The sequence below is a fragment of the Anser brachyrhynchus genome (genome assembly GCF_964034855.1).
Source record: "Anser brachyrhynchus genome assembly, chromosome: 1".
Lineage (NCBI taxonomy): Eukaryota > Metazoa > Chordata > Aves > Anseriformes > Anatidae > Anser > Anser brachyrhynchus.
Genome location: NC_137694.1, coordinates 76,882,736 through 76,908,691, shown reverse-complemented (window position 1 = coordinate 76,908,691; position 25,956 = coordinate 76,882,736). Strand labels below are relative to the sequence as shown.

The 25,956-nt window shown below is 41.6% G+C and overlaps 1 protein-coding gene across 1 annotated transcript; it reads left to right on the top strand.

Moving 5' to 3' along the window:
* The first annotated feature begins 10,400 nt into the window (after window positions 1-10,400).
* Window positions 10,401-20,601, top strand: LDHB (lactate dehydrogenase B). Its single transcript, XM_080587174.1, has 8 exons — window positions 10,401-10,557; window positions 10,726-10,857; window positions 14,059-14,176; window positions 14,655-14,828; window positions 16,941-17,114; window positions 18,381-18,498; window positions 19,352-19,475; window positions 20,248-20,601. The coding sequence occupies exons 2-8, from the start codon at window positions 10,732-10,734 to the stop codon at window positions 20,413-20,415; spliced, it is 1,002 nt and encodes a 333-aa protein (XP_080443300.1). The 5' UTR covers window positions 10,401-10,557; window positions 10,726-10,731; the 3' UTR covers window positions 20,416-20,601.
* The last annotated feature ends 5,355 nt before the right edge of the window (window positions 20,602-25,956 follow it).

Below are 25,956 nucleotides of genomic sequence, written 5' to 3'. Positions count from 1 at the left end.
GCCAGATACCTGAAATAGGTGAGGGTTATGCTAGCATCAGCAAGAGCAGTGTAATATAAACAGAGATACAGAGATAATTAGCTACCTAATCAGACAACCTCAGTGGCTCCTGACACATGTACTTCACAACTGCTTATTTCAGCCATGTTGCTCTTACCTTGCTGTTTGAGGCAGAAATATCCACAATCTTTTGCAATATCCTTATAATACTACCTTATAATACTACCGTATAATACTAATAATGCTACCTATATAATACTAATAATACTACCTTATAATACTTTTTTAGCACAAGGGTCTAAATGGCGCCAAAACTCCAAGAATCACTGCCTCTGAGACCTTTAACAGCCAGAAGCACTTAGATTTTATTGTTTTCAATTTCTGTGATGATAGCACTAGTGTCTCTTTGTATCCTAAAGTGCCATCAGTTCCCTAAGGACTCACCAACCCCAGCTTTACACAGCACTCTGCAGTTCACAGGCTGTGTCTCATTCATACAGTAACCCAATCCGATTTCTTTTTTCAACTTCAGCTAACAAGATCATGACAGAAGTCATCCCAACTGTAAAGCAGACCTCCAGTGCATGAGCAGCAGAGGGAAGCTGAGCTGTGATAGCACACAGGGAGGAGACGGCATTCCTACAGATGGCCTCATTTTCCTTTGTTAGAGTGGGCACTTCATGCTGCTTAATGGCGCTGCCCTGCTGCTATTAATACGCAGGCAGTCACTTGACCTTGGCAGTTGCTTTGGCTAAAATAATTCTCCTTTGAAACTGGCAGGGGCACAATAGGAGCACATGCCTGCTGCCCACTGCAGCAGGGCGCTCGGCTGGAATGAGTGACCTTCGCATGCCTCTGAAGGTGCAACTTCACGTCCCAGCAGCTTCTGCTGAACCTTCCTTCTTCTGCCGACCCCATCTTCTCCCTCTCCCTGGCAGCATCTCCCTGCCCTTTTTTCTTGTGTCACTGGTGTTACTAAAAGTTATATATATATATGTATATATATATATTTTTCCCAGCAATGATTCAGCTTGCTTTTAGAGTGAAGGGAAAGCAAAATGCACTTCGAGGATTCAATGCCGTTGTCCCCATAACAGACATCTAGATTAGAAAAGATGAATGAAAATTACTTCCCTTTTTTCCTTTCATTGTAAGGTGACAAGAAAACTAGAATTCTATGCTCTATTTATTTAAAGGCAGATAAGACAAATCCCATCATTAAAGTGTGCAATCATCTCATCTACCGTTACCCATTGTGAAGTTTTCTAAGCCAGTGGACTATAATTCTTCACAGTCATAGTAAAAGGTGGACATCCCTAAAAGGCAATTCATCCTCTTAGCCTGTATTTTAGGATTAGTCAAATTGGTCTCAAGATCAGGTGTCAGGTGCTGATATTCTGACATTAATGTCTGTAAGGGTCTGTTTATTTGTTTGTTTTCCAATTAAATTCCTTGGGTATCAGGGGTTCACTACTGAGCAAGCCCAGAATTACCTCTGTCATGTCTGAATCGCAGCATCAGCTTCATTCTGGTCAGATCCTTAAAAAAGATGTTTTCCTCTGCCTAGAAGCCAGCCATGGAAGCAAAGATTGCCCAAGGGTAGTGCCCACAGCCATTTGTGTGGCAAAGACAGGTGGAAGAGGGCTTGTTCTGAATATTTTTATTCATTCCTTTAATAAGCAACATTATAATTGATATTTAGATAATATTATAGTTCACAAATAGTACATTATAAGGCAACTGAGAAGTTGCTCAGAAGCCACAACTGCAATTGTGAGTTGGTTTTTGTTTTTGTTTTTATCACTTACTGCAACAGAAATAAAGCAGAGCCCTGGTCTGTTCTTAGAGTACTGTTGCTGCTACAGCAACACCAATCTGAAGCTTGTCAGAATACTACACTGTACCATTAGAAATGGTCATATTTAATAATGTAACTATGCTATAGTATAACTATTCTGTAACTACACATACACACACTAGGTATCAAAGGTGTTTTGGTTGATAGAGCATGTTTCATATGGAGAGGTGACATAAAACATCCCAGGAATGGGATCTTGCTCTACAAGATGAACCTCCACCAAGAGAACTGACTCCTATACTTTTATAGTCTAACTACACTGTCAAATCCTTTCTAGTGTAGATGAAGTCTTAGCATTGGCAAAACCAGGAGAACAGAGTTAGTGCAAAAAGTAACATCAATAAACAATAGATGGAGATAATCATCCATGCTCGCTCAGCTCACTCAGTTACTATTTAGAATTCATGACAGCAAACAATTACCTTGTACAAATGAGAACAGATGTCAAGCTCCTTTACTACAAGAAGCAATGATCGTGAACATGGGGCTGCAAATATAGTATAGTCTTAGTGCATATATATATATATAATATATATATATAATATATATAATATATAATATATATAAATATATATAAATATATAACAAATATATATAAATATATATAATATATAATATATATATAATATATATATATATACTCTTTATATACTTCCTATCATAGAATCACAGAGTGGTTTGGGTTGGAAGGGACCTTAAAGATCATCTAATTCCAAACCCCCTTTCATGGGCAGGGACACCTCCCACTAGACCATTTTGCTCAAATTAATTATGTTTTGTAAAATGAAGAAACGAAAGAAAATGGAATGTAATCACTGTTGTGTATGTATTGGATTTGAAAGTCAAGCACTACATCCCCAAGTACATACAACAGCTGCAATGATATTGACCATCACTTGTGAAATAATATGAGAAGATAAAGTGCAAGTTGAAATGCATTAAGCAGTATCATATATCCAATAAATTAAAATTAAATTAGTCTGCCAAAGTGAGCTACTACAAGGTACATCTGTAATATCAGAGGAAAAGTAAACAATAAGTTTAAGACATCACATAGTCTTAAGGGTTTTTAATCTACTAACTGCTCACACTTTTATTTCTATTATTTTAATTACTGTTCCAAGTCCTCATCAGTGCAACCAAAAGCCAGACAGGGTAAATTTCTACTTACTTTTCTTGCGGGCCTAAAAAGCAAATCAACAAAATATTACAGGGTACTTGTGACTTTCCAAAACTATCAGATCTGCAGCTGCCCATATGCATGTCTCAGTGTTAGCTAGTAAGTTGACAATGACACAGAGATTTCAAGGGTACCAACTAACACACATGCTAAGTCTCTGGCACATGCCAAGGAAAAAAATGTACTTATCTAGACAGCGTTAGCTGATGTCACTGGTCATGTTGATAATGCTATTCAAGACAACTTACTGTAGTTTATGTGCATGAGTTATTATTAATAAGAAGTGTTGGAATAAAAAACCAGATACAGAAAGAGGTATTCATGTAGACTAAATTTAGCTTAGTGGAGCTAATCCCCATCCCCAGCTCCTTCTGTTCTCTGTGAAAGTGTAAGCTTCTCTAGAAGGGACTTCAGAGCATGAGCTTAATTTAGGCTGAAGTTGCAGAAGAGGCAGTGAGCTGATTTACTATTTCTCAGCCGCAATAAAGGCAAGGGATTCCTTGTGCATGCTCATTCGGAGCCTTCTTGAGTTGCCTCTGGTGTTTGTTGGGCACTTCCCTGAACCAAGTCAGTTGGTTAATGAACAGAAAACTGTTTCAAGGAGGAAAAAAAAAAAAAAAAAAAACCTTCAGCTGATTTAATGAGCTGAACTGGCTCAGGAGGAGATCAGAGGAGCATCAAAGCTGGTGGGTATGAGGGATGAGCAGGGGTGGAGGGCAGCACTTTGACATTTGCCCCGTCCCACAGTGCTGAGCTGACCATTTGACTCAGCTTTGCTGAGTAACTTTACCCTTAGCCGCCCTGTAAATGGAGAACTTTAGTGGTGGAATTGGTTACAGGAGTCCCTGCACCCACACTGTAATTTCCAGTCCCATTCTCAGGCTGCTGTCACTGCTGTGGGGCAGATAACAAATGATCTCCCTGAAAACAGGGATTTGCTTTAGACTGCTGTAATTGCAGCAATACAGATGAGGCAGCAGCAGCAAAGAGCAATGCAGAACTGGAAACCGCCAACATGGGGCAAAAGCTCTGAAGCTGGCTTAGCCTTTGAAGCGTTTCTGCTGACAGTGATGGGGGATGGAAATACCTTCCCCGGTATTTGTGAATACTGCCCCAGAAGGCTCCATTTATTCACTTGCTATGCCAGGTGGGGTTCAAGTCCCCTCTTCTGCAGGCTTCTAGCTTAGGTGTCAGTCAGAAGGTTGAGGCTGGGAGTCTGTGCTGCATGCAGACAGCAGCAGCAGTCTGCAGTGGGTGAGGGGTGTCTGGAGGAGGTGGTGTGAGCAACAAGAAGAGGAGCATTTCCTCCTACATCTTAAACTTGCTTTGGGGATGACTTGGAGAACCAAGGAACCGTTTCTGTCTTAGTTGTCTTCTTTGCTTAGAAGAGAGAGATGTCGGTATCCAAAATAATGGTACAGAGATGAAGCTGGAGAGTCACAAAGCAGTTGTTTTGGATCTCTGCTGTTTTGACCCAGCAGAACAATGAGTTTGCATTGTAATCCTCCAGGTCACATTACCAAATCCCAGCCATGAAGTATCTCACTGCCTCTTCTTTCAGTGTATTGTAATGTAGGAAGGAAACAACAGTTCCTCACAATAATTCAAAGCAATCAAGGAAGTTCTAAGTGGGTGCCTGTTAAATCCAAATGAAAGGTATTTGTTACAGTCATCCTAAAGCTCATGGCTCACTTCGTTTTGCCTACAGCTTTACAAAACAAAGTGGAAACTTGGTTTGCTGAACTGCTGGGATCTGTTGTAATGTTTAAAAGAGAAGATTCAAACTGGGTCCATGGACATCTTGGCTGACCTCTGGTGTTCTGGTGTACCACTCTCAAGGATCACTACTGCAAAATATAGCCCAATTCACTTAGTATGGGACATGCATCTGTCTTTACTTTCAGTGGTGTATTTTTTTTTTCTGCAAAAAAAAATGTGTGTCCACAAGAACACACTAGCTTTCAAGGGACAGTCAGGACTCACAGCATAGTCTTTCTTCTCAGCATGCCACCTTGAATGATTTTAAAGGCAATAAGTGGTTTTAAAGGCAAAGAGTTTTATTTTCAAATTTTGAAAAGTCCCTAGTTTGAAATACATTACAAAAAGTGTTCCACAAAGTCAACCTGGAATAGATGCTTGCATACCTCTATGCCCAACTTCACCTAGGCTGCCATACTTTCTCTGAGAAGCAGCCCCTGTGGGGCTGCCACTTGCCACCTCTTATTTCACTGGTCAGTTGAAATAAGCCGTGACTGAGGGTGCTCCAGGAATCTCCTCAGCACTCAGATAAATACTGACTCATCACATCTGTCAGCAGTTGTCTTCCCCCTCCCAGTGATGCCAAACACCATTAAGGTTTGGATGCTCCCCCACATTGCCTGGCTGTTTTCTACCAACTTCCATCAACAAATCTCTACCACCATGAGTCCCTAGTGGGTTCAGAGCAAAGTGTGTCCTTCCTAGCCTTCACACAGGACTTGGCTGCAGTGTGATGGAGCCAAACATTCCTCAGTACTGGGAAACTTGCTAAATAATGCTCTCTGGAAACTCAGTTGTGTTCACTGTATTTCCACAAAAACAAAAACAAAAACAAAAACAAAAAACTTGCTCTGTGAACTATAGAGCAGTATGGGTCCAGAGTGCAATATGGCAAAGGTTAGCTAAGATATCAATTGGTACTTCCCACAAAGGAGGACAGTCGATCAACCTCGACCCTTAACATCAACAATCTGCTTCAAAGGCAGTGGCTGGAAGCCTGTGACTGTACTAGTGAGTACAAGCAGAAGTGTGTTTCTGTAAATACAGGTAAAAATGCATTCTGTTTTCAAAATTATGGTCATTTTTAACAGGGTAAATGTGGGATCATTTAAGTGAATGTCTAGTTGGATGGAAGTGTGAGAGAAGAACCTGGTCTTTAGTAAAATACAGTGTAAACAGCATCCAGGCTTGTGGGATTCAAGAGGCATAGTACTTTCTCAATGTATCTGAAGCAGTTCCCCAAAAACTGGTATGAATTTGCGCTGTTTGACCAGGAACTTCACCAAGATCATTCCAAAGATCCTGTGAGGCCTTCCAAACAGTGACACTGGCACAATGAGGAGACGAGGGAATCATAGTGCAAGGACATGAAAAGCCAATGAGGTTACTGGAGTAAGAGAAGACACTTCCCAAGCGAGGTCCTTTGCCAGAGCTAGATGTGTGTATCATGTAACGATACTTGACATTGCTTGGATCACAATCAGTCAGTCAAAGTAATGCAAATCATGGCATTTTTTATGGTGCTGAACATCTGCTTATTGTGGCATTGTGATGAAGAATCCCAAAACTCATTTCATAATAAGCAATGTGAGTGCTTTTAAAAGATAATGTAATTTAGTTTCCATTGACCAAAGCTGTTTTTCATTCTCTTTTTGAATATGAAAGCTAATTTAAACCTAGACTTAATTTGCACATTAGGTTAAATGCAGCTGAAAATAAAATGTGGCAAGGGCTTGGCTTCTACGAGCAAAACTCTTGGGCAGAACAGAGTATTATGAAGAAATATGAAAGAAAAATTTGTTTACTGGGAGACATGAATTATGAAAAATGAAATATCTTTTCCAGGTACTCTATCAATGACCCCCATATGGTAACATAGGTTTGACAGTGTCAAATTAATGACAGTGTCATTAACAGTGCTATAGTCTGTGTTAATAAAAAAAAAAAAGTTTAATTTAACAAGGGCTTACCTCTTCCACTAGCACTAGGACCTTCAGTTGCTGGTGATTACTGTACAAACTTGTGCACACGTGCATGTGATGTATGTTTGTTTTTGATTAACTACATTATAAAGGATTTAGCTATTATGAATGTGTTATCTGCTGTACTGTATAATCTTTAAACAAAAATTAAACAAAACCTAGGCCCAATGCCAAAAATAAGGAATCATTCTCTCAAATAAAACTGAGGTAAAGAAGGTTGCAGAACTGCCACTCCAAGATCATTCTTCTTTAATGTGTGATGTATTTTCCCTCCTAATGGAAAAGTCAGACAAATAAGCACAGAATTAAACTTAGGTGCACCAGAACTTCAGTTCAGCATTTGCAAGTATTGTGTGTACACTGGCACTTTGTGATTTCCGGCACATGAACCTCTCTCTCTCTATTTTGCAAAAGTGGACCAATAATTCATGTCTCTCCATTCTCCTTAGGACTAGAGCCATCTTCAGACCATTGCCATCAGACCACTGACATTTTGCTGTAGGAAAGAGTTCCATTAATAGAGATTTTCAAGTGAGCACTCTGTTTCTAATTTCTAACAGTAGTTTTGGAAAAAAGGAACATCAGGGAAATCATATCTACTTTCATGTGTTTTGGGAAGATGATGGCACAGATGCAGACCTACCTAATTACAGACCTTGTATACAAACCAAAACTTAAATGTGATTAAAATGTACATACACACACACACACACAAAAAAAAAAAAGTTGTAATTGTATGAAGGTTACTAGGCAAATTTATTTAGACTGTGTCCCTTAACACTAGGGTTTGTTTTTCTGAAAAACTCTGCTTCATCAAAAATGCCAACGTTGCCAAACTTGAGCTGAACTTTGAAACTGTGACCTGTCACCACTAGGCCTCCTGTTTGACCCTGTCTCTTCACCTCTCAGTGCCTCAGTTCTCCGTCGTCTGAGAAAATAAATAAGTAAGTAACTGGAAGCAGGAAGGGGGAGTAATCTTCTTCTTTTGACCTGCACCTGCCCTATCTATTTAGATTGCAAGAGCTTCAGAGAAAGGATTAAATACCCTCTGCTTTTAATACTGCCAGCAGGACGAGGCCTGATCTAAATCAGGGCCTTTAAGGTCTTTCAGACAGGGAAGTGGCCTTTCCCTCTTAGCTTAATTACAAATGCTACTGTCATAACTAATTGTTGAATGCTTGTAATGCAAGAGAAGGATCCAGTCCAAAGAGTATGTGGTACAGCGGTGAGCGCTCCTCAGCAGGGATGCTGGCAGGAGGTATACGGACCTGTGCTCCAATTCAGGAATGAGTGAATCCTGCTCTCAAACGCCCCTGGTCTCTCCTCCCGCACATACCTTTTTTTCTCCCTTCCCATTTATTTTTGTAAAGTCCAGCTGTGCGTGTTCCAGTTCCGATTATACAAGATAAACTGTCTTACCCTGACTTTTCACTGTATGATTTTAATTTCTGTCCAGCTCCCATTTCATCTGTACCTAGGAAGTCTTGAATTCGTTTTCTTCAGCCACTACCTGAAGTGCCATGCGGATGAGTTAACTCATTCCTGTCTCTCCAGGGCACCCTTTGCAATGCCAAACAACATAATGAAGTAAAGTAGGTCACAGCTAGATAGTCATTCAAAGCCAGCACGGATCTGTACTGATGCCCAGAAAAGCAGGTTTCACCCTTTCGTCACCATTCGTTCTCACCAACTCTCCCAAGCTGGCACCAGCATTTATTTGGCTGCTTGGTGAGCCAGAGGGAATTAATCCAGTGAGTGCTAACCTGGCAAAATAATTGGCAAAAAAATCAACAAAACTTTAAGCTGGGAACAACAACAAAAGGGCAACCACAGTCTTAGACAGGAAGGGCTAGCCTCTGTGCCTAGACACTTATTTAGGAGGACTCCGGAATCTACCATTCTGTTTTCCTTCTCATAAGAGAGAGAATTAATGATGTGTGATGAGGCATCTACAGCATTTTTTTTCCTGGTGAAATTGGAAATGTCTGCAATTCAGCATTCTACCTCTACTTTCTCTCTTGACTGCTACAAAGAAGTCATGTTACAGCATTAGGAGAAAATACTTTTTGCTATTCTTTCCTTTCGATTCCCCATGCATTGGCCCTGCAGGAATTTCAGCAAACCACTTCCTTCTTTCCTGTTCAGCAACAATGGCAAACTGCATACCCAAAATCGTATGCCCAAAATGTCCCAATGCAAAGCAACAGAAAGGTCAGAGGAAAAGCATGTCATATCTTATTTACTGTTCTTTAGGGTGGTTGGTGTGCTTATTACTTTAAAAAGGAACAAAACTCCATTGACACTCTGGGGGCTCAGGCTTATCCCATGGGCCCTACATATTAAAATTTTAAAGTGATTCTCTATTGGGATTATTGGGATATGGCACAATAGTCCAAGATACTATGATGTGGGTTGGGCCTTCTGTTGGAGGAGGAGGAGGAGAAGGAGGAAGAGGAGGAGCAGGAGAAAGTAGTAGGAGGAGGAACCATTGTGGCATAGCATTGTTACATTCCTTGTTCTTGCCAAAGCATGTGTGACTTCAGACATGCCATTGTCCCATCAGGATTTATTCAACGACAAAAAAATTAGCTAAGTCAGCTGCAGGGCAAAACTCAGAGCACACGAAAATCAGATACTGTAACTTCAGTAACTTTGCCTCAGAATAAGACAATGTAAAATGCTTTATTTGTGCATGACTCCTCCTTTGCAGTGATTCCTCTTAACATTCCTCCTGGCTAAGTCAATAGCTCTGTGAAACAGAGAGAACACTTCCTCTACATTACTGTGAAGGTAAACTCAGAGATGTGTGTGAGGGCCTCCATGTACATAGCAAGCAGTGTCCTTTATGTGTACAGAGTCAAAAGCAGGACAACAGCCAGCTCACAGCCTGGGGCGTAAAGTAGGGCCTATTTCCAACACGATGCTGCCTGAGGCACTGCACTACACTGCACAGCCTGTTTCCAGCTCACGCAGGGCTCTGCTGCAGGTGACCTTGGGCTGGCTTCCGACAAACTCACTCCAACCATCTGCGCGCCCTCCCTCGATCAGCAAAAATAACCCAGAGAGGGACAGCGTTTCCCTTTCCTCTGTGAGGCTGCCATGCAGTTGCACAGGTCACGCTAAGCAGGCTCCAGCTTTCCTTGTGCTGCCGAAATGCCTGGCTGCCGTGGGCCAACACTGCAATAACCCTTTGTTGCAATACCCTTTGGTGCAGTGACACCCCATTGCAATAACCCTTCATTGTAGTGACACTCCATTGCAATAACCCTTCATGATATTGATACCCCATTGCAATAACCCTTTGTGGCAGTGAACCCTTGTTGCAGGGACCCCATTGCAGGGAACCCCGGTTGAAGAAACCCCCATTGTAGGGACCCCCACTGCAGGGACCTCCGGTTGAAGAGACTGCTGGCGCAGGGACCCCCAGTTGCAGGGATCCCCCCCATTTCAGGACAAGCACCCCCACAAGCCCCGTGGGGGGCGGCGGGCCGGTGGAAATCCCTCCACGCTTTCTCTAAAGCGCCCCAAACACGAGAGAGAGGGATTAGGGCCAGGTGCTGCCCGCGTGTCCCCGCAGCCCCCATCCTCTGCGGGGCCTGAGCGCGGAGCCCTCGGCCCCTCACGGCGCTGGGGCCCGCCCCGGGGGCGCGGCGGGGGGCGGTGGGGGGCGGTGCGGCCCGGCTGGTTGGGGGCCGCCCCTTCCGCTGCGGATCCCTCATTGCTGGGCGCCGAGGGCAGCTGGAGAACGGTTCTGCATCCCCCTGCTCCGAGCGTAGCCGGTGGGTGCGGGCCGGGTGGGGCTGCCGGGAAGCGGGTGCCCCGGGCCTCTGAAGGGGGGAGGCGGCCGGTGCCGGGGGGTGGGGCCGGTAACGGATGTGGGGCTTGGTAACGAGTGGGGTGGTTGTGGGGTCGTATCCCGCCGTGCTGACCCGAGCCTTCTCCCGCAGGACACTATGGCGACCCTGAAGGAGAAGCTGATGACCCCCGTGGCCGCCGCTAGCGCGGTGCCCAGCAGCAAGATAACGGTGGTGGGCGTCGGGCAGGTGGGCATGGCCTGCGCCATCAGCATCCTCGGAAAGGTACGGTGCCCTGCCGCCTTCAGCCATAAACCTAACCGTTCTTAGCCTGTTCCCGAGCCCTCCTTTCTCTTTTTCTTTTTTCTTTTGAACATACGCATCTTTAATTCTTCCATGACAAAGCTGGAGGCTGCCCAGTGGAGCTCCGCCACTGAGTAACAAATGTGGGCGCTCCAGAAGTCGGTGCGGAGTATGGGAGGACTACGTGCCCTTGCAGCGTGCTCTTAATGCATCTGTGCCCTAACTGAAGGGGTTAAAATATCACTGCTGCCTTTAGTGGGCTTCTTTACTTCTCTTTAGCTGGTGTTGTCTGGTTACAGAGGTGTTACCTGTAGTCTTCAAAAACTAAATCTGAACCTAGAAGTTACTCTAACTTCTGTTTACTTTTACTAGGTGAATCCCAGGTTGTGGTCCTAGAGCAAAGTGTAAACACATAACAAGGATCTTTGTCCATAGTATTTGCAAAAAAACAAAAGACTATGACCAAGTTAAACTTGATTCCTTCTGCTCGTTTTTAAAAAGATGAGTGGGAGTCACAGGCCTTATCTTTCTTCCTAAGAAGACAAACTTACGCCCTACCCTCCTGAAGTGGTAGATCTTGCATCAAGTAGCTCACAATATTGGGATCAAAAATCTTGCATATGCTACTGAAACAGTTGTCTCTTATTTGGAGATGATCTGTCCTCTATTACCTTGAGGATGTGTGTTTTGAAGTACTGATTTTAATTGTGGAAAAAATGTTCAAGGGCTTTGACTTGCTAATATTTAAGCCTTGGCAGTAAGTAAAGGCCATTGTGAACCTAAGTACTGAATTGAAGTTAACAACTTTTTTCACAAGTATATAACTTGTAACTAAAGCTGAAAGGTAATGGAGGAGAGAAAGACAATTCACTGTTGCTTAAAAACTACAGATATAAAAAGAAAATGCTTTCCTCAAACTCACTTGTTTCTGAAGCAGTGCTGTAGCCTTTAAGTATAACAGACCAGAAGTCAGGTAAATTACTGTAAACTTGATTACAATCCATCATTTGTCTGCACTTAATATTGTACGCTATGCAGGATCAAATTGCGCTCTCAGAAGTTTAGTTTTACAGTTGCTGAGATGTATGGACCAAACCTAGAATAAAAGCTAGTCTTAAATTTTCCAGTCTTGATTATGACATGATGGAGTTCATTACCTCTGGGCTTCTGCTATTCTTATTCGTTCGCAAATGTAAGTTGTAATATAAAATGCTTTTATAACAGAAACATGTAATTCTTGTCACTGAACTAGATGTGACTGACTTCTGCAAGATGGTTGGCTGCCCAAAATGTCTTCTAATTTTGTTAAACCATAGCATAAAACTTTGTGCCTAACTTCCTATGTGTTAATATTTGGACACAGTTGAATTTTAGATGGCTTTAGATTTTATGTAACGTAGTGTGCTAATACTAAGTTCAGTTTACCCCTGTAGTATTAATATGTACATTTCAATGACACTAAAATTCCATGTTAGTTATTTTTAGCTCTGTTAGAAACAAGTCACTGTTGCTGTACCATTTTAGAAGTGGAAAGGTCTACAGTCTCAAGGCAACTGTTTTTAATGAGAATATTTTAAGCTGTTTCTGATGGTGATAATGTAGACTTCTATTCTGTGTGTGCTAATAGCAAGCTGAATTCCCTAGGCAACATTGATGCAAATTCCTGAAAGTAGTTGCTGGAGTTATTCCAGGTACTTCTCCGGTTCAGTGAGCAAACTGGCTCCTTAGCCTGCAGAGTCTGGTGCAAGGTCTGTGCTCAGGCCCATATCACTAGTATGTATAAACTTATATATAATCACACTTCTGCATGCATTCTTTTCTGAGATTCGGATTACATGTAGTTTAATGCCGGTGACTTCTGTTAAGGATACTTCTGATAACATTTAAATAACTGAGACTTTTACTTTGCTTTTAAATAGTCTGCAGGGTAAACTAGTGAGTATACAATCACAGAATGGTTTGGGTTGGGAAGGACCTTAAAGATCACTTAATTCCACTCCCACTCCCCCTGCCGTGAGCAGGGACACCTTCCCCTAGACTTTGAGGTTTTCCTCCAGTACTTGATCAACTCAGTTGTGAAAGCTAATGGTGCAAAAAAGCAATAGACTCCAGTGTGATTTTTTTTTTTTAATCTGAAGTGAAAGACTTAAGTATACTTGCTGTTAAACATTCTTCTAGATGAAAAACAGTAAATAGTGTTACATGTTTAAAGTGTGCAGTTGATGCTAATGACTAATTTTGATGTGAAATTAGCATTGCCTTTCTATATGAAACCAAAGAGAAGTTTGCTTGATGTGATGCTTTCAATAGCATAATAATGTCCTAACAACTACCTTCAGATGGGATACAGATACCTAGGAAAACAGAGCTACTAATCTGATTCTCAGTGTAATTTACTGAATTATAAGCCTTCAAAGTATAATGGAATTTACAAAGTTAGCTAACACTTCTCTCAGAAGGTGGTAAAACTCTGTAATAGAAATTCTCTGTAATAGAAGAACATCTTTATTCCACCCCTGTGTTTCACTGTTGTCCTGTTCTGAGACTACATGATGTTGTTTCCCTACTTAACCTGGCTGGACAACAAGCATATATGACTAAATCTGTTTTGCAAAGCAACAATGTTGTAATAGCTCTAATGGAAGAAAAATTAGTTTGTTTTCCCTGATACTGTCTCCTAATATCAAGGAAAATCAGTCTGTTTCTGTTCTATTTTTGTTCAATAAGTTAGTTGAAAGATTCTGTTTTCTAATAAGAAAACACACTTATTAGTGAAGTAGTATGGTGTTAAGTGTCTAAACATTAAAATGGGCCTTCTCTTTTTCTACTGAATGGGTTTATAGGGCTTCTTATAACTCAAAGGTGCAGCCTTTTTTTCTCTTTTTTTAAAAAAAAGTTACAAAGTGCATACAGGTAAAGGGGTAGCTGCACAGTCAAAACTACCCACAAGTAACGTTTTAGAAAGTCTGGACAAGGTTGATAAACTTGTTCTGAAGTAGCCTGTGACTTTGTTCTGGTGTATCTTGTAGTAGCACCAAGATAGTTCTGTCCTATGGGTTTGTCTTTATAGAGTGGATGCTTCCAGATGTTTATCATGTTCATTTAAAAGGTTATATTGCTCAACTCAGAAGTAACTATGGCTAATAATATATTGGTTCCTTTTAAATTTTGTTATTTCTTCAGAGTCTTTGTGATGAGCTTGCTCTGGTTGATGTTTTGGAAGACAAACTGAAAGGAGAAATGATGGATCTGCAGCATGGGAGCTTGTTCCTTCAAACTCATAAGATTGTGGCAGACAAAGGTGAACCTCAGAACCTTAAATTATTTTATTAATACTAGTATTCTGTAAATCCAATAGTGGAGCATTACTCATGTTATCAGGACTCAGGACTGGGCATCAAAATGATTAAATTTATGAATCGGGGTGAGATTTCAGACTAATATCCCAATGGGAATGGCTCTCAATTCATGCTTTCTTAAATCTCTAATGGTCAACTTACTATTTTGGGTGGCAGTTTTGTAAAACTGTTTTTTTTACTAGTGAAGCAGTAGTACTTTAATATAGAAGAAATAATGTTCATTTATATGGATAATGGAACTGAGATTCAGAGGGGGTTGAATGTATTCTCCAGACCTGTGTGCTGATTTGTTGGGATGATGTCTCATGTTTGGGTTTGAATATTGATATGGTGGAGAGACTACCCAGAATACCTGTGTGAACATGATGGTGTTGAAATTAGTGATAAGTCTATTTAAGTCTTTTCCATGCTTGGTTGTAGATTATGCTGTCACAGCCAACTCCAAGATTGTGGTAGTAACTGCAGGTGTTCGTCAGCAAGAAGGGGAAAGTCGTCTCAACCTGGTTCAGAGGAATGTGAATGTATTCAAATTCATCATTCCTCAGATTGTTAAATACAGCCCCAATTGCACCATTCTTGTGGTTTCCAACCCAGGTAAGACAGTTCTCTGAAGTACTTATGAATTAATTCTGGTTTTGGAAAACTAGTGTTTCATTAATCTTTTCAAATAGAAATCTCTTGGATTAATAATCTTGGATTAATTAATAACTTCGGATGTCTGCTTTGTAGTTGCTAACTAAAATATAAAGAGCACTTCTAAGTGTAGAACACTTATTCAGAACTCCTCATAGTCTGCATTTTAAGAGTGTATCTAATGGTAGATACTTCCTTTCTTGCATTGGCTTAAGCAGTAGGTAGCTTTAAATTTCTAGCTCTGAAGGTTTGAATGAGCAGGAGACATTCATTTAGCTCTTAAGCTGTTTGTAAATAACTATCTTTGGATATACTATGGCCATTCTTCAGATTGAAGAATTTACCCTTTAAGATATAAACCATGCTTGTTAAACAATTGCAATAACACTGAAGTAAGAAAATACAGCTACATCTGTATTTTCAGGAAAGTTTCTTTGTGCTGAACAAAAATGGTGGGCTAAATATAATACATAAGTAATAACTACATCTTTCATAACTTACAAGTGAGCATGCACAACTATCTAACTGTCCTGGAAAAGCCTGGACATCAGGATTCCTAAAGCTGCTTATAAACATCAGTATGCTTTGTAGGAAGTCTCTGTAGGATTGTCTTTGCTAGATTCAACATCAGAGTAAAGCCATTACTATAGAGCTCTGGCAATGAACTGACACTGCTTTTAAGGCTGACTTGACAGTCAGAGTAGTGCATGTAAAACTACCAACTCAGCTGGTGTTTAAGCAATTAGCTAGTATACAAGTAGTACTAAATATTGGTTTACCAAGCAAGTAGTTACTATGCAAGTACAATAACATGGCAATTTTAAACTTATCTAAAAATCAAGTCACAAAACATTGTTTTTGTTCTAGCAAGGCTGAATTCAAATTAAAGACCTTTCCTGTAGCATAGCTGCAGGGGGAGAACTGCACACTGCTTTTCTAGAATTGTTTTGCTTTGCTTTTTCTTAGAATGTGTGGAATTGTCTTGTACAACTAGTGGGCGTAGTGGAAACTACTGTAAGCCCATTAGAAAGGACTTCAGGAGCACTGGAATATGACAGATCTGTCTGGGCTGTAACTCTGATAACACTGTCCACATCCTGTCCTGAGTGGAAAGCCCTACTGTTGGTGAACAGTGAGATGACAAAGCTGTGTCCAGAACTGTGATGCAGCTTGGCACCTGGAAGCCAGAGTGAATGTACTTATTTGAAAGGGAGGTGCTCTGTAGTCTATACATAGGTTGCTCTGGCCCTGGCAGAAACTGTGCCAATTGTGGCTGTAGGGAAGCAATGCCTAGTGGGCATGCCACATGTAGTCTCAGTGCAGTTTGCACCTTCCTGTTACATGCTTTTGGTGCCTGAGCAAATGATCTATATATAAATACATTCCTCCTGAGAACTGGCTTCTCCTTGAGTTTTGGAGTCAAAACTTATTGTTGTCTGTTCATTATTGTTGCTTTGAGCTACAGAGATGGGTTTTTCTTGTCTGCTGTAACCTTAATTGGTTTGTTTTCCTAAACTATTTTTAGAGACACATGCAGCCAAAGCATAGAGCTCATTTGGCTTTCCATACTAAAAAGGTATTCAGTGCAGAAACTATTTAATGGACAGATGTGTTCAATAAATGAACCTGAAGTAGTTACTAACTAGAAATAGTACATAATTTTCAAACTTTTACTGTAAATTGTTCTTGCCTGTTATTGTAAAGTGGAAGGTGGCATTACTTCAGGAAATTGCTTGACTGTCTTTAGATAGATAAAGAGTTCTGTCCCAGTTCTGGATGCCCTAGGGGTCTAGCTGTGACCAAAAAAAAGCTCCTGCAGTTTTGGCTGGTAGGATATTTATATCCAAAGGCCTTCCTCAATATGTTTTGAGTGTTAGCTAGATGAGTCCTAAGCTTAAGTGATATATTCATCTTAATCCTGCAAATAGGATAGGTCTAAAATACTGTGAACAATGAGCCTGTCTATGTTTTGTGTCCTCTTGATTGCCCTATCCCTGTAATAAAGTGCTTGCTGGAACATTCTTTCTGGTATATGTGAACGGTTTCATTTACTATGCATGCTCTTCTTTTCAGTTGATATATTAACCTATGTCACATGGAAGCTAAGTGGCCTGCCAAAACACCGTGTGATTGGAAGTGGCTGCAATCTAGACACAGCTAGATTCCGCTACCTGATGGCTGAGAGACTTGGTGTCCACCCAACCAGCTGCCATGGCTGGATTCTAGGAGAACATGGTGATTCCAGTGGTAAGGAGCAGTTTTGGCCACAGTATTACAGACTGAGGCTGAATGTGTTAGAAAAATCCGAAAACGGATGTGGCTGAGCTTGAATGACTGGCACTACACTGTCTCTTAATCAAGATCATAAGACAACAAAGTCCAGGAAATCCAGCTATGCTTTTTTTCAATGCAAGTGATTCAGGATGTATAATTAAATCCTGAATTGAAAAGACCAGTTTTCACCAATGTAGTGCTGTGTCCTAAGGACTATAGTTTACTACTTCATCCTTAGTTTTTGTGGATTACTGTAACATATGGTCTGTAACGTGATTCTCTTCTGAAAGCAGTATTAGTTTGTACTAGGTGGGTGGCAGAGATTGTTGTAAATAATAGAAAAGGTTTACAATCCAGATTCAAGCTAACAACTATTCCTTCCCTTATTTTGTGACTCCTCCGTGGTATTTAAAGAGGTTTTAAAAAGGTAAATTTGAAAATCATGAAATGAAAGAAGCTTATTCATCTTAGTTTTCATGTTTATTTCAAGCCTGAAAAGATGCAGCAGAACAGCTGTCCAGAAGATGGGTGCTGCTTTAAATTGTAGTACTGTTTTTGTAAGGGAGGCACATCTTCAATGTCACATTGCATTTGATCAAAGTAGTGTCTGATCAACTACAGTACTAACTGAAGCCAGCCCAGTGCTGTCATGAAAGCAGAGCTTGGTTGAGCATACACAGAGCTTGTTCTGCTTCACTTTCATCTGCTTTTGCTTTGAAGTAACCAGGAAATTTCCTGGTTACTATGCAGGAACAGGGGAGAGTGTCTGTAAGTTTCTGATGTGAAGAGACTTGCAAATTCTTCTCCTGGTATTCTAAGTTTGCATATTGCTATCCCGTTATTCAGGGAAATAGAGTACAGTTCTTGGAGAATATCTTCATGTTGATGTGTGGGACAGCAAATACATACTTTTGCAATTCTTGAATAAAGTTAGTTTTAAAAGGCTGAACAAGTAAGATGTGCCTATTTGCTCAGATTTGAGGTTTCTGACTTGAAAAGTACTTGTCCAGAGGACTCAAAGATCTGTCAGTTGTTTAATCTGTACCAGTACTAAAATATTATCAAACCTGGTGCCCAGAGTCCTCAGAAGTAACCATAGCTAAATGAAAACAGAAAACCTTCTTCTCAGACTATTGTGGTTCTAGCTGCTATGACTTTATTTCAAGTTTATATTAGCAAGTAATCCTCTGCTTTGCCTAGTGAAGTGCTGTGGAAGCTTATGTCCTCTCTCTGTTGTAGTGGCTGTTTGGAGCGGAGTTAATGTGGCAGGCGTTTCTCTCCTGGAGCTGAATCCTGCCATGGGAACTGACAAAGACAGTGAGAACTGGAAAGAAGTCCACAAGCAAGTGGTTGAAAGGTATAGTAAGTTAAGGAATTCTATGGATGCATTTGATACTAGAAATAGCATTTCTGCATGCTGCATCTCTATTCTGCTGCAGCTTTAATGCCCTCATATTAGGAGGGGTTGCACAAGTGGAAGTACTAGTTTAAGCACAGAAATGCAGGATTTCAGTTGGTAAGCTTTATTTTCCTGCGTTGATTCCAACTCTTGTGTAATGTACCTACTTGAGTACTGCAGGGCTTACAGAACCAGTATGCACTTGCATTCTTGCAAATAATTTCTTACATGGCTATCCTTGTACAAAGGGAGCAAGACGGTGGGAAAAGGTGATATGTTTCTGTGAGCAGAGCATTGGAGTTGACTCTTAGGAAAACTTTTGTTTGTGATTTGTCAAAAAGCTGATATGTATGTCCCTAAGTTACCTGTCTCACTAAGCTGGTGTAAAGCTTTCAGACATTGGGTAAAACAATTAAGATGTGGGGGGTGGTATGCAGCTTTATGTCTACTTAATTGTTCTGAATACATCTGGAATATCTAAGCCATTGTCCTACTGATTTGAATAAGGAATTTGTTTTCTTCTGTTTTTGTACCTTTAACTAAAATAATAGTTTGTACATGGAATCTATGAATCTTTCTCTTTTTCAGCTGAGAGAACAATAGGGTTTTGTTAATATACATATGGGATAATGTAGACTTCATATTTTATACTGTAATGCTGAAATGTGACTTACTTAAATGTTTTAATTCTAAAACTTAGCATATCACAGGAGTTCTTCTTTAAATGGGAAACATTTGTTTATCTTAAGGCGTCTTCAATATACTTTTTGGAATACTAAATCTTAATGTGACTATTTCAATGTTTCCTTAGTGCCTATGAGGTAATCAGGCTGAAGGGATACACAAACTGGGCCATTGGCCTTAGTGTTGCTGAGCTCTGTGAGACCATGCTGAAGAACTTGTGCCGGGTTCATTCAGTGTCAACACTGGTAAAGGTAAGAAATGGTGGCTAATTGGATCCTCTAGTTAATGTTTTTATTGTGGGAGAAACTAGACTATGAAAAGACTAAAACAGTCAGCAAGGTGATGTACAAAGGAAGCTTTGTTAAAAAGTACTGAGTTTGAAATGTTATACAGGGAACTTACTGTTGCAATTTTTCTCTTCTTAGCTTACCTTTATAACAAGTCTGGAGCCAAACTGTGCTCTGTACTGTCTAGTATTGTATTACCCTTGTGTAAAGTTTGCTATGCATGGTATGCAGCTTCATTAAAAGAAAATCTCCATGCAAAAATGGAAAACTTCATGGAGGCCCAGCTGTGATTCCACTTAACACCCCCTAGCAAAGGTGGTAGGGAAAAGCATGTCCTGTATAGCTGATTTTATATATATATATATCTGTACTAGTTGCATAATCCCTTGTGGAGGAAGGAATCTGAGCAAGCTGAACTTACAGCTCCCTCTATAGTCAGGAAACAGACTTGTCACTGCAACATACCATAATTCTGTATCTCTGAGACTTGTCAGCTGCTTGCTGGATATAAACAAAATTGAGGCTTTTAGAGGTAGAATTTCTGAAATCTATTTCAGTATTGCTATTTGGTTTAAAATAATAGCTTTTTGTATCTTCAAATACATTGACTGAACTTTCTGCAGGCTATAAAATAAGCCTGCTTTCTGCAGGCTTTAAGGTCTGTCAGAAAGATTCTTGACATGCAAATCTGGAGTTATGGATTTCTGTCAGTAATGTACTATCTTGTTTGTGGCAGGGCATGTATGGCATTGAGAATGATGTCTTCCTGAGCCTGCCTTGTGTCCTAAGTGCCTCCGGATTGACCAGCGTCATCAACCAAAAGCTGAAGGATGATGAGGTGGCTCAGCTGAAAAAGAGTGCAGATACATTGTGGAGCATCCAGAAAGATCTCAAAGATATGTAATTCACAAATGTTAAATTCCAGCAATAGAAAAACAGCGTGTTGTGTGCAAATGTGGGCTCTCTACTCACTATACATCTCTATGGTTAACATTTAATGCTCTTCCAGACTGAGCTTTTGTCTACAGTAGCTAAACTTATGCTTGCTGTAACGCACAGACCTTATGAACAAATAAAGCAACTTTCAGGCATGTTTTGTTGTCCTAGCGACTTATTTCTGGTATTTCTAGTTTATTCTAGATAATACATTCTACTTTCATGTAGTCTGTGGCAGACAGTAAAGGATAGACGTGTGTGGTTATAAAGTTAGAAACAATGTAGTCACCTGTGGTAGGATTTCACTAATACAGTCTTACTGGAAGCCATTTCTTTATAATATTTTCAGTTGATATAATGATTTAAGTGTAGTTTATGCCCAGATTCTTTTCTGATATCTTTACTGGTGGGTAGAAATTGAATAGGGGGTTTTCCTGTGGGCCACCCATCAAAAATATGCCAACATTAAGGTTTTGTTTACCATTACCCTACAGAAACCTAGAGAAAGGGTCCTATAGATCTAGAAACCTGCTATGGGAAAAACTTACGCTGTTTACACTTCTCTTATGTAGATTGACTTATTTGCCTGTTACTAGTTACTCATGTCTAGTTTTCAGTGATGTCTTGTATCAGTAAACTTCTCTTGATTACCAAAGTCCCAGTGTTTAGTTGGGCTGAAGTCTTATGGTCATAGATTTGGGCCTTAAACTGCTGTGTCCAATTTTGGAAGCTATACAAGTGCTGATTCTCTTACAGAAGAGAACAGATTCCTGAAATATCCTTAAGTTTTGTTTTCTAATTTTTTTCTGTGCACTTACAGAATTGATACTAACCATAAAATAAATGGCTAAGATAAAAGGGTGATAAAAGCAAGTTGCTGAGAATTATACTCCTTTATTTGTGACACTTGCTCTGAACAACATTCATGAAATATCCCAATACAGAAAGATCTAGGGGGGGGAAAAAAAGCAGAGACTTGGAATAATGAATGGTGTTGGTGGAGGACACTATCATGCAGCTTCATGCTGTTCCCTTGGGTCCTACTGCTGGTCATTAGAGAAGTAGAGAGAAGAGACCAGTGCCTCCCACTTTTGACAAAGCTCTAGACCACAATGAGGCTGCCTATCAGTCTTCTGCAAACCAAGCTTGTACCAAAGGGTCTGGTTGGCCACTTCAGCTGCCAGAGCAACTTTGCTCAGATAAAAGATGAAATTTATTCTCGCTGCTACGCCAGTTGTCTGAGGTTTGGGCAGTTATGAGTGTTCAGTACTCATGTTCATTATGTGATTTTTTTTTGGCCTCTGTCCTCTGGAAATTATGGATTTTGTAAATTTATCAGCAGGAAGGTCCTTTGCTACTTAATTTTTTAAGCAAAAGTCAAAATGACATTTTTGTTTGCTTAGTGATCCTTTAATACTTAAACAAAAAATCTTTCCTATATAAAAAATAGTGAATGCCTTCTAGTATGAGACAATACTATCAAAACCAGGTAAACATGTATCATAAGGCTGTATTATCAGATCACTTAAGCATTTAATGTCAGGTATCAAATACTTTAGTTGAATCTTTCTTTTCCCTTTCTCTTCCAAATTACTGTGAAAGACAAACTTGTTGGTGTGGATACTGGCATATGTCAGAGCCTTTTCTAGCTCTATCATAACACTGAGTAGTGGATGGAAGCATTTTCAGAACCATGTAGGTAGCTTTTGTAGCTCCTTTTTAAACAGAACACCCAGTAAGCCTTTCTGTAGTGTGAGATAACTGATATCCTGTGATTTATGAAGTATTACATAGCCAGCGAGATACCATGTATCGGGATGCTGGTGACAGCGTTATTTACAAAGAGTATCACAAGAAGACCTTAGAGATTCTGCTCTCAATCACAAGCTAAATGCCAGACTATTGATAGGATGGGGGAATCAGTCTTTGCTGTCATAACCAAGTGTGAAGATCTCACTGGAAGTCTTTCCACACCTGGATAGATTGACTAGCTCAAGTTCCTGCTAAAAAAAAAAATGTTCGTGATCAGTTGGTGTGGTGTAAGCAATGGCTGTCTGCATGATATATCCACTGGCAATTTTCACCTGACCACGTTTAGCTGGTTACCTCTGTAGTTCCTTTCCTGCTTTGTTACTTGTGCTGTACTCAGTTAATGCAATAATTCAAAACTGTGTTGTGGCATGTTACTTTTATAGGATTCTTGAGACTGGTGTGTGTGAAGAGGCATCAGCTCTCTTAGAGAACGAGGAGTGGGCCCTCTTCCTTTCCAACAAGGAATTTTTTTAAAGCTCACTCAGCTGCAATAAACTGTTTTATGACTCTGATTATATCAGCATGTATTCCTTACCCATTAAAGAGTACTGTAATACCTTCCTTGTTCTGTGATCAGCAAGCTGAGACCCAAAGTAGATTGTGACATCTTGAAATTAACATGGGAATCACTGCTTGAGCTGAGACACTGTCACCTAGTGTCTGTCAACTGCTCCTTCAGCCCCTCAGTGTCCACAGAGATTTGTTTGCTAGTGATCATACAAATCAACAGTATTGCAAGATCTTTTTTGCCTTGACATTAAGCAGGTGAAGAGCTAACAACTGTTCCTGTCACAAGAAAGCACAGCATGTGACAAAAAAAAGTATACAGATGAAACAGGTAATTGAAAGAATGAGGAAATCTCATTGGTCTGCATGATGAGCAGTTTTCTTAGTAGATCAGCAGCCTAACTGTACCAATTTCTGCTTCTAGGGAGATGATGTCATGAAGGAAATACTCTGAGAAATTTAAATAACAATAGTGTGGCCTTGTATGTGTTCTGAGAGGGATTGGTTCAAAACTTAAGTATCAACAAGCATCTCCAAGAAGGTGATTTTGAGATTTTATTAATAAACTCTTCAGATTATTTTTGGCATTCACTGATTTTTTTAAGCCATCTGCATTAATTATACTGTAATTACTTGTTGTTAGGGGTCTTATCATATAATCTTGCATCTTCATTGCAGTTGCATGGCTGTCACACAGTATCACAGATTTCTAGGTTGGAAGAGACCTCAAGATCATCGAGTCCAACCTCCGACCTAACACTAAGTACTCCACTAAACCATATCGCTAAGCTCTACATCTAAACGTCTTTTAAAGACCTCCAGGGATGGTGACTCAACCACCTCCCTGGGCAGCCCATTCCAATGCCTAACAACCCTTTCGGTAAAGAAGTACTTCCTAACATCCAACCTAAAACTCCCCTGTCGCAACTTTAGCCCATTCCCCCTCGTCCTGTCACCAGGCATGTGGGAGAATAGACCAACCCCCACCTCGCTACAGCCTCCTTTAAGGTAACTGTAGAGAGCGATAAGGTCGCCCCTGAGCCTCCTCTTCTCCAGGCTGAACAAGCCCAGCTCCCTCAGCCGCTCCTCGTAAGACTTGTTCTCCAGACCCCTCACCAGCTTTGTTGCCCTTCTCTGGACTTGCTCGAGCACGTCCATGTCCTTCCTGTAGCGAGGGGCCCAAAACTGAACACAGTACTCAAGGTGCGGCCTCACCAGAGCCGAGTACAGGGGCACAATCACTTCCCTAGACCTGCTGGCCACACTGCTTCTTATACAGGCCAGGATGCTGTTGGCCTTCTTGGCCACCTGGGCACACTGCTGGCTCATATTCAGCTGACTATCAACCAATACTCCCAGGTCCCTCTCAGCCAGGCAGCTTTCCAGCCACTCATCTCCCAGCCTGTAGCTCTGCTTGGGGTTGTTGCGCCCCAGGTGCTGGACCTGGCACTTGGCCTTTTTGAACTTCATGCAGTTGACCTCAACCCATCGGTCCGGCCTATCCAGATCCTCCTGCAGAGCCTTCCTGCCCTCGAGCAGATCGACACACGCACTTAGCTTGGTGTCATCTGCAAACTTACTGAGGGTGCACTGGATGCCCTCATCCAGATCATCAATAAAGATATTAAAGAGGACCGGCCCCAGTACCGAGCCCTGGGGGACACCACTAGTGACCAGCCTCCAACCAGATTTGACTCCATTCACCACAACTCTCTGGGCCCGGCTATCCAGCCAGTTTCTAACCCAGCAAAGCGTACGCCAGTCCAAGCCCCGAGCAGCCAGTTTCTTGAGGAGAATGTTGTGGGGAATGGGGAACGGTGTCAAAAGCCTTACTGAGGTCAAGGTAAACCACATCCACAGCCTTTCCCTCATCCACCAAGCGCGTCACTTGGTCATAGAAGGAGATCAGGTTCGTCAAGCAGGACCTGCCTTTCATAAACCCATGCTGACTGGGCCTGATCGCCTGCTTGCCCTGCAAGTGCCGCGTGATGACCCTCAAGATAATCTGCTCCATGAGCTTTCCTGGCACTGAGGTCAAACTGACAGGCCTATAGTTCCCCGGGTCTGCCCTGTGGCCCTTCTTGTAGATGGGCGTCACATTGGCTAGCTGCCAGTCAACTGGGACCTCCCCCGATAGCCAGGACTGCCAATAAATGATGGAAAGCAGCTCGGCCAGCTCCTCCGCCAGTTCTTTCAGTACCCTCGGGTGCATCCCATCCGGCCCCATCGACTTGCGCACATCCAAGCTCCGTAGCAGGTCGCCAACCATTTCCTCATGGATAGCGAGGGCCACATCCTGCTCCCCATCCCCTTCCACCAGCTCAAGGCACTGGGTATCCAGAGAACAACCGGTATTACCGCTAAAAACTGAGGCAAAGGCGGCATTAAGCACCTCAGCCTTTTCCTCATCCTTAGTAACTAGGTTTCCCCTCGCATCCAGTAAAGGATGGAGATTCTCCTTAGTCCTCCGTTTCACGTTGATATATTTGTAAAAGGATTTTTTGTTGTCTTTAATGGCAGTAGCCAGGTTGAGCTCCAGATGAGCTTTGGCCTTTCTAATTTTCTCCCTGCACAGCCTCGCTACATCCTTGTAGTCCTCCTCAGTGGCCCGCCCTTTTTTCCAAAGATTATAAACCCTCTTTTTTCTGCTAAGCACAAGCCGCAACTCTCTGTTGAGCCAGGCCGGTCTTCTTCCACGCCGGCTCGTCTTTGGACACGTGGGGACGGACCGCTCCTGTGCCATCACGATTTCCTTCTTGAGGAGCGCCCAGCCTTCCTGGACTCCTCTGCCCTTCAGAACCGCCTCCCAAGGGACTCGGCCAACCAGCGTCCTGAGCAGCTCAAGGTCAGCCCTCCGGAAGTCCAATACAGCAGTTTTACTGGTCCCCTTCCTGGCCTCGCCAAGAATAGAGAACTCTACCATTTCGTGGTCACTCTGCCCAAGACAGTTTCCGACCACCACATCTCCCACCAGTCCTTCTCTGTTTGTGAAGAGAAGGTCTAGCGGGGCACCACCCCTGGTAGGTTCACTGACCAGCTGCGTCAGGAAGCTATCTCCCACGCTCTCCAGAAACCTCCTAGACTGCTTTCTCTGTGCCGTGTTGTGTTTCCAGGATACGTCCGGGAAGTTGAAGTCCCCCACGAGGACAAGCGCCGACGATTTTGCAACTTCTGTCAGTTGCCTATAAAA

Excerpts from the sequence above, each read along its gene's own strand:
- LDHB (XM_080587174.1), top strand. The coding sequence starts at position 10,732 with ATGGCGACCCTGAAGGAGAAGCTGATGACCCCCGTGGCCGCCGCTAGC. Across the intron at positions 14,829-16,940 it reads TCTTGTGGTTTCCAACCCAG|TTGATATATTAACCTATGTC; the intron begins GTAAGACAGTTC and ends TCTTCTTTTCAG. Across the intron at positions 17,115-18,380 it reads AGAACATGGTGATTCCAGTG|TGGCTGTTTGGAGCGGAGTT; the intron begins GTAAGGAGCAGT and ends TCTCTGTTGTAG.